At 40.3% G+C, this 13621-nt stretch overlaps 1 protein-coding gene across 1 annotated transcript in view; it reads right to left on the bottom strand.

Moving 5' to 3' along the window:
- The window catches only part of Cntnap2 (contactin associated protein 2), a 1990154-nt gene that overhangs the window by 1003965 nt on the left and 972568 nt on the right, over positions 1 to 13621 (bottom strand). Inside the window, exon 9 of the mRNA XM_004661135.3 lies at positions 9692 to 9841. Within this exon, the coding sequence (XP_004661192.1) occupies positions 9692 to 9841 (150 nt within the window). The remainder of the gene's footprint in view (positions 1 to 9691; positions 9842 to 13621) is intronic.

Raw genomic sequence — 13621 nt, 5'->3', positions numbered from 1 at the left:
TCTAGTCACTCTTCAAAAATTTGGTTTACAGACAATGATTCTAACATTTATCAGAGATGCATTCGCTCATGTGGGTGGGCACGGTGTTCTGTGAGGATGATTTCTTTTGTTGTTAATTTCTTTGTATTTGTATATTCAATATTACTTAGAGAACAGAAAATTCCATTTGGAACTTTGCCCACAGCAATGTTTTATTCCACTGTACAATAAATTTAGCTTTTTATGTTGTTGCCCTAATGCTTCTACCTTATGATTATATTTCTCAAATTAATGCTTGCTTTTTAACTTCTGTAAGATTGATCTACGAAAATGGATGACATAAAATCCAAAGGCTTGATCTCCTTTAGGAAGTTCATATTCTTGAATTTGGGAGCCATAGTAATATAAATGTGAAAGATCCCCATAGGCTTATGGGTCCCCAGTTGCAAGCTGTTCTTTTAGGAAATTGTGGAGTCTTTGAGATTGAGCCTAGCTTGAAGAAGTCGACCTCTAGCAGACAGGCTCTGGAATTTATAGCTCAGTCCTGCTTCCTGTACTCTTCCTGTTTCTCGGTCTGCTAAGAGGTGAGCAAGTGGCTGCCACCACTTGCCACCTGCACAGAGCTGCATGATGCCTTTCCTTCCCTACCATGATGGAAGATGCACTCTCAAACTGTGAGTCAACATAATCTCCTCCTTTAAATTTCTTCTTGTCAGGTGTTTGGTCATTGCAATGAGAAAAGTAGCTAATATAGAGAGAGTTACAAATAAAATTGTTTCTGTCTTATCCTAGTTGTACCAAGTCATCGTCTTTAAGAAAGAAATTAAGATTCTAATCCCAGGACCTGTGAATGTCCTGTAATGTAGACATAGTGTTCTCATGGAGATGACTAGGTCATTATTAGGTAACAATGATTAGAGTGGTTCCTAACTCCATGGCTGGGGTCCTTACAGAAGGAGAAAATTTTGGCATAGATACTTAGAGGGGTAAAGATGATATGAAGGTATAAACAGATATTGAAGCAGTCTATCAGAGATGGAATGCCAAAGATAATTTTCAACTTCCAGTACCTGTTCAGGTCAAAGGATATTTCCCCAGAAAACCTCAGAGAGAACATGGATCTCTTCACCTTACACCCTGGCTCCAGACTCCTTGAATTCAGAGCTATGAAAATAAATTCTTTTTTTATGCCAGTACCATGCTGTTTTTATTACTATGGCTTTGTAATATAGCTTTATGTTTAAAGTGACTAAACTGGTGATACTTGGGACTGAACAGATGGCTTAGTTCTTATGGCACTTGCCAGCAAAGCCAAAGGACCTGGGTTTGATTCCCCAGTACCCATGTATGCCACATGCACAAGGTGACACATGTGTCTGTAGTTTGTTTGCAGTGGTTGGAGGCCGTGGTGCACCCATTTTCTCTCTATTTCTCAATCTCTCTCTCTCTCTCTCTCTGCTTCTATCTCTCTCAAAAAGATAAATAAATATTTTAAATTGGTGATACTTTATTATAGTAGCCACAGGAAACCAATACTTACTGTAAACCAATTTGTTTAGTGTTCCATTTTCAAATTGCTGAAAAAATGCATCCTATTAAATATCTTGTCACTTGAAAAATTTCTTCCTCTATTGCATTTGGAGAACAACAGAAGGGAACTGGGAAACATGCTTACAAAGAAGAATTTGTACAGGTGCTACAGCTGGCAAGGTCAACCCTCAGAAGTCTAAAGTGGGACTCAAATGGGGTGTTACTCCATCCTAGAAATATTCCATAATGGACTAGACAGCACAGTGGTGTTGGAGAACCAACCTGGAGGTTTTTCATGATTAGCTTTTGGAATGTGTTAGGTGTTTTTGTTTTAATATTTTTATTTATTTGCAAGCAGAAAGAAATATGAGATAGAGAGAATGAGAGACTGGGAAAGCCAGGGCTTCCAGCCACTGTTAACAAACTCCAGATGCAGGTGCCCCTTCATGCATCTGGCTTTATGTGGGCACTGCAGAATCAGACTTGGGTCATCCGGCATTGCAGGCAAGCACCTTAACTGCTAAGCCATATCTCCAGCCCTGTGGTTAGGGTCTTCAGGAAGCTGTCGAGACTCTGATGTGTTCATGATGGTTGGTGCATTTTCGTAATAAGTAGATAAGGAGTGTAAGACCTGAAATAATCCATAGGAAACTACCATGTGTAGATATGAATTCCATGACCATCTAGTTAGTTACTTGGCTCCACTGTCTCTTTCAGTGAGGAATGCAACAACGTTTTTATAAAGTATGCTGTCTATCCCTCAAAACTCTTCCATGGGCATCATCACCCCCAGTGGGATGGTATTAGGAAGTTGGGATCTTTGGTATTTAGGTCACACAGGTAGAATCCTCATGATCCGACAACAGCAGATGTGAGGATGCAAATGTTCTCTCCCCAGGTCCATACTCATGCCTCCCCCATGCACAATGTAAAGACACATTGAGAAAACGGAGGTCTGAAAACCAGATAGAGCCCACAACAGCCTAAATCTATCTGCACCTTGATCGTGGGATTTCAGCATTCAGAAAGTCCCATGGGAAATTACCTTCTGTGATCCGAGCCGCACCCTCTGTGGGTTTTGTTGTGACTGAGAACAATGACATAGCTGTACACACGCAAGACTAGCAACTGAGACCACGTGTGTTGCACTTGGGCTAGCTTATATGCCCTTTGCTTTTGACAATTCTATCTTTGGGCAGGTTTTTGTGAGTGGCTACCCCTCTCTTGCCCCCTAATGCTACATAGCACTCCCTTTCCTAAAACACCAAGTACGGAATTTCTGACTGCAGCTTTGCTTCCTTTCTAATGGAAACAGAGGGGAAAGTAAACAGAGGTAAACATAAGTAATGTTAGAAATTAAAAAGTCTACTCTTAACAACTGTGGATCCTGGCCTGTATTCAAAAAGCCCATTACTTAGTAATTGGTTGATAAATGAATATAATCATCTCATTCATTATTCTCTCAATTATTAAAATTAATGAAGTGTTTGTTATTACAACACCCATGCTTAAAAATGTCTCAAAAGATTCCTTGCTCTCTTTTTTTTCCTCTGCCCATTCACATGCAAGAAAAAAAAAAAAAGAAGAAAGTATGATAATTTTTAGTGTCTAAGCATTTAGTACACCCTATCTTAGGATTCCATGTGTTCACTGCAGAGAGAATGGAAAATTCTAGAGGAAAGAGTCAAGCTGATGTTATACAGTAAGGACTCATCAGAGAAACAGCGTGGAGACAGGTTTCAGGATGTGGATTCAAGTTTGAATAGTAGAAGCCTGTACTGAAGCCTTCACAGCACAGGGAAACCACTGTCTGCTCTCCCTCTCTCTCTGAACTGGGGAGGAAGAAATACCTTAGAGTAGCCCGAAATTTAATAAGAGGCCCATCGATGAGCAACGATATAGAGACTTTTACCTGGATGTGGTCTCTGAATGGAGAGTGGAGTTTCCAAGGGGAAAGTGAGGGAAGGGAGGATTACCATGGGATATTATTTACAGTTATGGAAGTTGTCAGTAAAAGTGTGAAAAAATAAAAAGAAATGGCTACATAAATTAGGAAGGCAGTTGGCATTCAGTATCCCTGAGAGTCATAGCCTGCTGTACAATGTTCACAAAACAGCTTATATGCTTTCTCTCTCTCTTCCTATCTCTCTCCCCTTCCTCTTTTTCTCTATCTCACTTTATCTTTCCTGTCTATGTATTGACATTTCATAGATGAACAATTAAGGTAAATGATTAAAGAGTCTCGCACTGAGCTATCCCGTGATGAGCTGAAGCCAGGTGAGCCCAGCTCCAAGATTGTGTGTCTCAGGACAGTCAGTTTTTTTTCCCACCTCCTGCTGTTATTCCTCAAGATGTGTCCATAAGAACCTCTGCAACCGTGCACTGTGGAGCTCTGCATGAACATGAGTGCCTGCATGTTCCAGTCAAACTTAGAATCAGCTCACATCCAAATCAGGAGGCCGGGCATCAGAGGTGGTAGAAAGTGTGGACGAGAAACGCCGCCACCCTTCCGGAAGTGGCTCCTCCAGGCCAGCTGTCATGCACCCAGCTAACTGATTTATGGAATGGCAAGCCAGATTTCTACCTTATGAAATCAGTCAGCATGTGCTAGATGAATGTTCCAGGAGAGGTTCATGGCAAAATTAAATATGTCACGAATACATTGTTTCCAGTGGGTCTTTGAGAGACAGCTCAGCCTGGGATCAAGATTGTAGAAGTGACTCCTGAGCTGGAGTCATTTAGAGATGCCGTTCTAGGTACTTGCTTATGAACCTTCCTGCTGCCTAGAACTAGTCCTGAGGTTAGCTGAGCCTTGCTCAGTGCCATGGCTGTGAGAGAAACTGTTCTATAGAAGGAGTAGCAAGTCAGAGAACTACGGCTGCTGGGTTTAGGCCTCGATGGTGTTTGCTTACTAATTATAATATATTTAACACATGTCTGCATATACGTAAGTACTTATCCTATGACTTCCTTTCTTTGCTCCCAGGTGGCAGAGCTATGGGAATGTAGCTGATTTTCATGCATCTCAACCTGTTCAGTTGCTGCTGAGGAAAGGAATGTGAATTGGCAAAGGCTGGTCTTAGGCTCCTTTGCATGAGAAGTGCTTGATGCTTAGAATTCCTCAGTGTCTCAATTTCCTGAACCTCCCTTTTCCAGTGGTCAGGCCTGAGATGTGCAATTGTCATGTGTTTCTTAGATGCTCTGAGGACCCATCCAGTGAGGAGGCAATACAAACAGCATCAGGATCATGCGCTGACAGCCTATCCCAAAAGCAGAGCAAAACCCCAAGAGAGGCATTAGTCTCCTGACTGCTAGATCTCAGGTCTCTAACCTGGGAAGCAATAAGGCAGAGCACACCATGATGCTTTTACATTGTGTAAACTCCATACCACAGATGTGTGTTCACCACAATTTACCCATCCACCTAGATCATGATGGATGGGAGCTGCCATGGGCCTTTAGTGACCCCATCCCTAGCCAATAACATTCAAATCAAGACATGAGTATAGATTGTCAATAGCTTTTCCCACCAACAATTGCAATGTATTTACTATTGAGGTAGAAGTTTGTTAGGCAGCTGAGGGTAACAACCCCACTTCCCCAAAAGTGAATAGTTTTTTTTTTTTTTTTTTCTTGGCTATAATCCAGAAATGTCCTTGGGCATATAAGGATATTGTGGTGGAATTGTTTTTTTTTTTTTTTTTTTTTCCTTATCTTTATTCTCCTAGAGGCATCCTAGAAACCTGACATGAGGAAGTAAGATCACAGTATACCTATACACAGACATGAGATCTAGTTTTCCTTTGCTTCTTCCCCAAAAGAGTTCCCATTTCCTGTATTTCTGACATAAAGATGTGAATAAGAATTCAAAGCAGCCGGAGACCTGAAACTAGACTGATCAGCACGCTCCCTGTCTAGTAAAATATGAAAAGACCCCAATCTGAATCAACAGCTGTTTTCCCATGTCTAAGGACCCTCCCTGTTCTACAGAAGCTCTACCTTTCTTCCTTCCCTCTCTTAAGCTCTATAATCAAATAAACTTCACCATCTGTGATCTGGGAATTTAATTCTTAGACTCCCTAAGATAAGAACCTGTATGCTACTAACTCAGTGGACGTTTTTTTGTGGTCATGACTTTCCAGCATCCCATCTCCTGAGTTACAGCCCAACCTAGAGCCAAGAGTGATCAGTGCTCTTTGCTCTCAAAGACCCTCCCGATTCCTGTATCACTGTAGAGCAGTATGCTTCTGCAAGGAAACTCCTTTGGCAATTTAGTTGCTTTTGATTATATTAGTCAGCCCCATTAATGCACTCAGAAGACATCTCATATTCTTCTACTCATCAAATATTTAGTGAGAACCTTTAAAATTATGTATTCTCCATCCCAAAAAGCATGGAAGGATAACGAAGCTCAGGGAGCTCAGAACTGCCATCTCTCACCTGTCCCTTGCTAGAAAGGACTGCCCTCCCTCCCCACCCCCATGCACACACAGGAGTCAGAGGTCTTGTGTTCAGAAGCCAGCAGCTCCCAGGGCTGGTGTTACTTCTAGGAAACATAACTGAATGCTTGTCTTGTCTATTTTACAGATTTACTAACTCATTCATAAATATGTATTGGTCATCTCTTGTAATCCAAGAAGTGTTCTAGGACCACAGGGGATGTAGCAGGAATCCAAGCAGACAAGGTTTCTGCTATCAGGTAGATTTACTCTAATAAGCAGAAAAAAAAAATCAAATCCCACATGCATCTATAAACAGACATAAAGGAAAAAAAAAACATTTTCACAGACAAATATAGGCATATAACTTTCAAAAAAACTTAAACCAAAACAACATATCAACCTTTCATGATATACTGCATAGATGAGAGAAAAAAATAATCTAAAAGCAAGATGTTTTGATCACAACCACCTACTTGGCACTTTAACAGTTTATATTTCTGTTAACTGAAGTTCTTAAACAAAGCTGGGCCAACACTGCAAGGCTATGCAACTGGCTAGAATTTCCATATAGAAAGATTGGAAGGTTGCAAGTCCAGAGCCCAATTATCTTGGGCTGTGTTTAGCCCCTTTCAAACCACCTATTATCACCCTTCGTTACTGACCTAACATCCTTGTGACCATCAGGTGATCAGATAAAGCCTTTTGTGGACTATACTAATAGACACCAGCTTCCGTCCTCAACCCAGTGGTTAAGAATCTCATCAGGTAATACCTGAAAACTGTAGTAGAGCTTTGTTTTTTTCTTTTTTTTCTTTTTTGTGCTATGCTGTAACTCCTCACCTACCTACGTTTCCACCAATGTGTTTGAAAAGTGCCTTGGCATATGACTTTCCTTTGTCTGAAACTATCAAAACTTGATAAAATTGTTAACATATTTGGAGTAACAAGTTTGGGATAACCTGAATCTGTGTTCCTGGGTCATAGTCACTCATTTGTTTCTAGAACACATCATCTCTGACTCCATTTGAGGTGAGAGCTGCGTACTTTACTTCGCATTCCCGTATTTGTATTTGATGAAAATATAATGTTTCTGGCAGGAAGCATTCCTCCACTTAGGAAGTATGGCAAGCATCTGGTACAACACTATTTCACACAGGGTAGGTGTCTCTTTAAGAGGCTTCCTTTACTTACCTTTCTGTTGCTTAAGTACAAGTACATTTGCAACAAGATTATTTTGATACAATGCAGGCCATGGTAGACAATCCCTAAAGTGACCCTCAGTGTTCCTTGGTTCTTGGTATTCAAACACTGGGCAAGATCCTTCCCCTAATATAGACTGTATTTAATGATCCCCTGCTAACAAAATGTAAGTAAAAAAATAAAGAAATGTTACTGCCATGGTTGAAAAAATACACATACATGTATATACATGTACATCTTTCTATATAAAATATAAAACAGTATGTGTGGGGGGGGTGTGGGTGGATGGGTGTGTTTGTAGACATAACTAATTTTTCAGTGTTGGGACTTTTAGCTCATTTGTTGATTTTTTTTCTCGTCCCTCTCCTTTCTTTCCATTCCGCACTCTGTCCCTATCTTTGTTTTCCATCTCTTCTCAGTTACTAATAAGAGAAGATACTTACAGAAAAAAGTCTCTGAAGAAGTAAAAACTTTAAGGACCTCTGCCTGTAGCTAGCACCACATGTCAACAGGGTACATGTCAGTGGTATTTCCATTGATATTTTAAGACACCTGTTGCATTCACCTTCACATTGCTTGGAAAAAGTATCCTACCAAAAACAGCTGATGGGAAGAAAGTTTTATTATTATTATTGTCATTATTTCTGGCTTAAAGTATTGAGGAGAAGCTTCATGATGGCCGGGAAATGCATGGATGAGGAGAGGCTGGACATCACCTCTGCCTCGGCAGTTAGAAAACAGCAACAAGAAAGTGAGCCAAGTTCTGTCGAGATGGAATGTGTTACAACATCTGTCAGCCTGTCCCCAGAAACATATACTTCTTCCAGCAAGACTCCACCTCCCAAACTGCCATTAGCTGAGATCCAGACATGCAGAGCACAGGAGTCACTGGGGACACACGATTCAAACCACCACAATCTGAACCTGGACCCCATAAAAATGATAACCATCCGTGATGTAAAATGCAATGCATTCAGTCCAACTTTAAAAGTCCCCATAGTTTGTACTAATCCCAACACTGTGTGTTATGGTTAAGTACCGTTGTTAACTTTAGCGGATTAGAAATCCATGGACATTCCTCTTCGTTGGGTCTCTGAGGTTGCTTCTAGGAAGGATTAATGGAAGGAGGAGTGAGCCCTTCTGCTGCAGTGGCAAGCCCTCCTGGAGGGGGCTTTATGTAAGGAAGCTCGGGAATGGGGAATGAAAGAAACCTTTCTTCCCACCTGGCTGCCAGCGTTGCTTGCTGCCTTCCAGCATGGACTGGAGACCAGTGCGGACTGGGGACCAGTGGGTCTCCATGCGGCCTTCAGGCCTTCAGTGCTGGACTGGCATCCAGCTGGCCATAACACCTATAAGCCAGCACCCAGCAATACACTGCCTCCAGGAGACCCCAATTCCCCAAATTTCCACCAGCTGGAGACCTAGCATTCAGATCACATGAGGTTATCAGGCACTCCTGAATCAAGTCGTCACACTATTCAAACATCCCTATAGCCCAAGGTCTCCTAACTGTAAGCCTATAAAACCAAAAATACATAACAGCACAGACCTTCACACTGAAAATGGAATTTCAAGGAAATATTAAACCAAGGCAAGACCTAAAACATACAGGGCAAATATCAAACCCTATAGTTCCACATCCAGTTTAGAGCCATAACAATGTCCCTGAGATTCCAGCTCTGCCCCTACTGGCTGGGCTTCCAACAGCCTGGGGAACAATACCTAAGATAATTAATTAATAGGCTTATTTTGGTGCATAATTTTAAAAGCTGGGGAGACCTATGCCTTTTAGGACTCTGGTGGGGGCACTGGGTAACATGAGTCTGTGGTGTGGCAAAACACTCATCTCATGATCAGGAAAAAAAAGGGGAAAGAGACAAGGACCATGGTTTTACAGTACTCTTCAAGGTCAAATACATTGACCCAAGGATCTCCTACTAGGCGCCATGTCCTAGAGGTCCAGGACCTCTGACCACTTACTTCAGCATCGAGCCTGTAGGTCTTCAGAGGACAGTCGACATGCAAGTTAAAGTAGGGTAAAGGAGGTTTGTTTGAAAAATTCCCTCTAGATCCATCAAGGCTTCCAATAGTGCAGCTATGGGCATCAGTTTGTGTACAACCCTTGATGTACCCAGAGTTACAGTAATCCAGCTATGTGACTCCTGATCCCAGGTCAGAGACCCTGCAGTAAGCATGCCCTTCTGAGTGACTGTGTGATGTGATACACAGAAATAGAATTCTAACACAGTCTGTTCCATAAATCTAGGTGACAGTATTAAGAGAATGAATAGATTCAGAATCTTATATCTTACACTTTGAAGGGTTGAATTGGTTGTGAGAAACTGATGTCATTACAATAATGTCATTATCATAAAAAATCAAAAGTTTTCAATGATTTTGCATTCAGTGGAAATATAATTTGCTTGTTTTATTTTGAGATCTAATGAATTCATTGTATTAAGTGCTTTTGAAACTATCTAGAAACTTCATTGCTTGAAAAAGCAGCATATTAGCTAACCAATAACCAAGGCCATTATTACCTCCAAAGAAGTACTTCTCGCCAGTCTTCACTTGCAGGGGGCTGTTGGTCCGGACTGCAGATGCTTCATCTCCATCAATGGTGAGAACAGCAAAGTTTTCCTTGGCTAGGAAGCGAACTTCATGCCACTGTCCATCATTAAGTCCAGTACCTGGCAGATGGAAAGTAATATTTTTTCTCCTTAAGATGGTTTAGTAAAATCACAATTTTTAAACATTTAATTCTTTTCACGATCTAATCACACATGCATTACCTTGCTTGAGTTAGTTTGGTGTTTTCATTATATGTATACAAAGGGAAGCCATTAGGCCAATTTAACGATATGTCTCCTCACTCACTTGAGTGATACATTTGAAACTTACTCCCCATTATTTTGTAATATATACTGAAAACTTTTAACTACAGTCATCTGAGGAATTTCTGATCAAAATGTACACATTTCAACTACATAGGATGAATAGACACACTGAGTCAAATACCAATGGACTTAGGAAGTTAGAATTCATGTTATGTACTGTCATCCACCAAGGTGAAGGTCTGTCTGTAACTTCAGTATTGGATACTTCTTTTACATTAGAGCAAGTACTATCCTCCACCAGGCTGAAAAGGCAATAATAATAATAAGATAATAATAATAATAAGACAACCTGCCGAGACATGAAATTAGAAGGCCTTTGTGGTACATGAGAAAAAGAATGGTTTGAATGAAGTCATTTGGGAAGAGAGGATGAATTCTTTTAATTTAATAACTTATTTTCTCGCTATCTTTACTAGAATCTATTCTGAGATAAAGTAGATTTGCAGTTTTGATTTAATGTGTCTCCTTATTAAAAAAATTAATATCTTTTTTATACTGGCTTATTTTCTCCCAATAGCCTTATCTGTTAAATCTCATTTATAGAAATTAAATATTAAGGAAAAAATATATATGTGAGGTTGTATGGGCTAATTGAACACTAAACATCATGGGAAATAACTTGAAGATGATCTGACCATTTATAAACCAGACATGATGGTACATAACTTGGTGATATTTCAATACATAAATCTCCCCCAAGAGAAACTCATGGTGCCAATCTCCAAAAACCACACTTCATTGTTTCTGAACACTAAGTATTTGGAAATAGACATTCCATAGGCAGACAATACACTTTGTTTTGTTTGGGTTCATCAGTTAAACAATGGCTTGGAAAATTTAGTGCAAAACAGAAGAGTGGTCATTGGATCTTAGTTTCTGGGGAGGTTTTATTTGACCATAGAAAACCTGATGCTGTGGAAAAAGTTAAAGATTTTGTTCCTGGACTCTAGAATACACAGGGACAAATGCCTTGAGGATATACCTTAGCCACCAAAGAAAAAGAAGACTAATTAAAAAAAAAAACATATTTAAAAATAAAACCATGATGAGTCAAAAAAGCACAGATACAGGGTCTTAGCCCTTCAAGATTTATACCAGTAGCTTTAAAACTACTTGGTGGCCATATCCTGTCTGTGGCATCTTGTTTTAAACCATGAGCTGAAAATGGTTTTTAAATTATTAAGCTATTGAACAGAAATCAAAACAGGAACAAATTTAATGGAATATGCATTTCACAAATGCAAATTTTAGTGTCCATATAAAGTTTTATAGAAATACAGCCAAGCATACTGGTTTATGTATTGGCAGCCTTATAATAATCAGGATAAAGATTACTAGATAATATGGTCACAAAGTTAGACTGTGAGCTATAGACATTTCAAGAAAAAAAGGCATTAACTGATGGTTTTCTTGTACTATTAAACTAAAACACTATTTTTTGATGCAAGCCCAACAGAATGGTCTTTACTTATGAGAGAGAGAGAATGAGTTAGTGAGTGAGTGAGTGAGTGAGTGAAAGAGAGAAAATTGGCATGCCAGGGCCTCCAGCCACTATAATTGAACCCTAGATGCATGCGCCACCTTGTGCGCATTTGCTACCTTGCACATGCATCACCTTGTCTTCTGGCTTATATGGGCTCTGGGGAGTCAAAGATGGGTCCTTAGGTTTCACAGGCAAGCATCTCTCCAACCCCAAACAGTATTTTATAATTACTTATTTTGAGAGAAAAAACCCAGAGAGATAGAGAATGAAAGGGGTTAGGCACAGTCTCTGTAAACAAACTCAAAATGCAAGCATCACTTTGTGCATCTGACTTTACGTTAGGACTGGGGACTTGCACTTGTGGTGTTAGGCTTTGCAAGCAAACATTTTTGACCATGGGGCCATATCTTCAGCTCTCTAAACATAATTTTATAGCAAAGATGGAGTTTAGAAGTTAATCACGAGTCAGTAGGATTCACTCATAGTAAATATCAGTCCAAATAATTCAACTTACGCATTCCTTCAGAATTAAAATTTTAGTTTGTAATACTGAGAAAATTTTGTTTCAATAGACAACAAAATGGCTCACAAGTCATTAAATCCACAATACAAATGAGGTGAATGTGTGTACAGACAACACAATTGAAACATGCCCATGCACACACACTGAGAGACAGGGATGTTCATCACACCTATCTGTGCAAGTGACCACTTGCATTCCACTCTAATTTCTCATGTAGGGTCTCTCAATTGCTGGATTTGTTTTATTATTTCCTTTAGAGTGTATAGTCCCTGAAAAGTAGCTATGATCTTAAAAATGTACTTGGAGGGCCAGAGAAATGGCTTAATGATAAGGTGGCTGTCTGTGTATCCCAACGGCCAAGGTTCTATTCCCCAGTGCCCACATAAGCCAGATGCACAAGGTGACACATGTGTCCGGAGTTCATTTACAGTGGCTGGAAGGCTTGGCATGTCTAATCTCTCTCTCTCTGCCTCTCTATATCTATCTCAAAAAATAAAATAAAATAAAATAAAATGACATATTAGAGAGCTGGAGAGATTGCTCAGTGGTTAAGGCACTTGCCTGCAAATCCTAAAGACCCAGGTTCTATTTCCAAATACCCATGTGAAGCCAGATGCACACAGGTGGCACATGCATCTGGAGGTCGTTTATAGCAGTTAGAGGCAGTGAAGTTCCCATTCTCTCGCTCCTTTCAAATCAATCAATGGATAAAATATATTTTAAATGCACTTAGAAACACAAAATTTCACTTTCAATAGCTTTTTGTTGTTGATCCTCAGCTCAGAAACAGCACTGGCCAAGGGGCTTGTGGTGTGTAGGTGTCAAGCATGCCCTCTGGAACCTTCTGTGAACTATCTGTGTGGTTTTTCTTCCTTACGTCAGATCTCTGTGTGGATAGCTGTGCCTGAGAGGCCTTTCCCCGCCATATATAAGACATAAGTATATAAGACAGCATCCCCTCTCGAACATTGCCTTTTATGAGTTTTTATTTTTCCCCATTAGCATTACTCACTCACCATCAAGTTTATTTTGTTCATTTACTACTCTTATTCATTTACTTTCTCAGCTACCATTTGATTGGAAGCTCTTTGGGTGACAGGAATGTTCTCCCTTCCATTGTCTGTTAAGAACCTATCACGTTGAACAAGGTCTGGACTCTGTTACATGTGGAAGAATAAAGGGAAGATGAGCGCAAGGGGCAGTCATGAGCAGGATGTTGACGTTCTACATTTTCTGGAGGACCACGTCGATGGTGGCACATATGTCAGCAGTGAAAACAGAGCAGGCCTTGCTAACCACCACTTCTATACCAGAAGCAGTCACAGACAGTGGGGCTGACTGCAAGGTGAGAAATACGATCAGTAGGTGAAATATTATTCTTCCTACATTTCCTTCAATGTTCTTACGCCGTCCTAGAAATCTGTGACCTTGCCTAGTTGCATGATTCAGTGAAGTATCTTTCCTCTTCTCCCTCTGAAGGTTAGCTGCAGAAAACCCCTCCACACAAGGATTTCCAATGATGTGGGGAGGGAGTGAAGCCTGCCAAAGGTGCTAGGTACGCAAAGGT

This window comes from Jaculus jaculus, chromosome 10 (genome assembly GCF_020740685.1).
Source record: "Jaculus jaculus isolate mJacJac1 chromosome 10, mJacJac1.mat.Y.cur, whole genome shotgun sequence".
Classification (NCBI taxonomy): domain Eukaryota; kingdom Metazoa; phylum Chordata; class Mammalia; order Rodentia; family Dipodidae; genus Jaculus; species Jaculus jaculus.
Note: the sequence above shows the minus strand (reverse complement) of the source record. Positions and strands in the feature narration are given on the sequence as shown.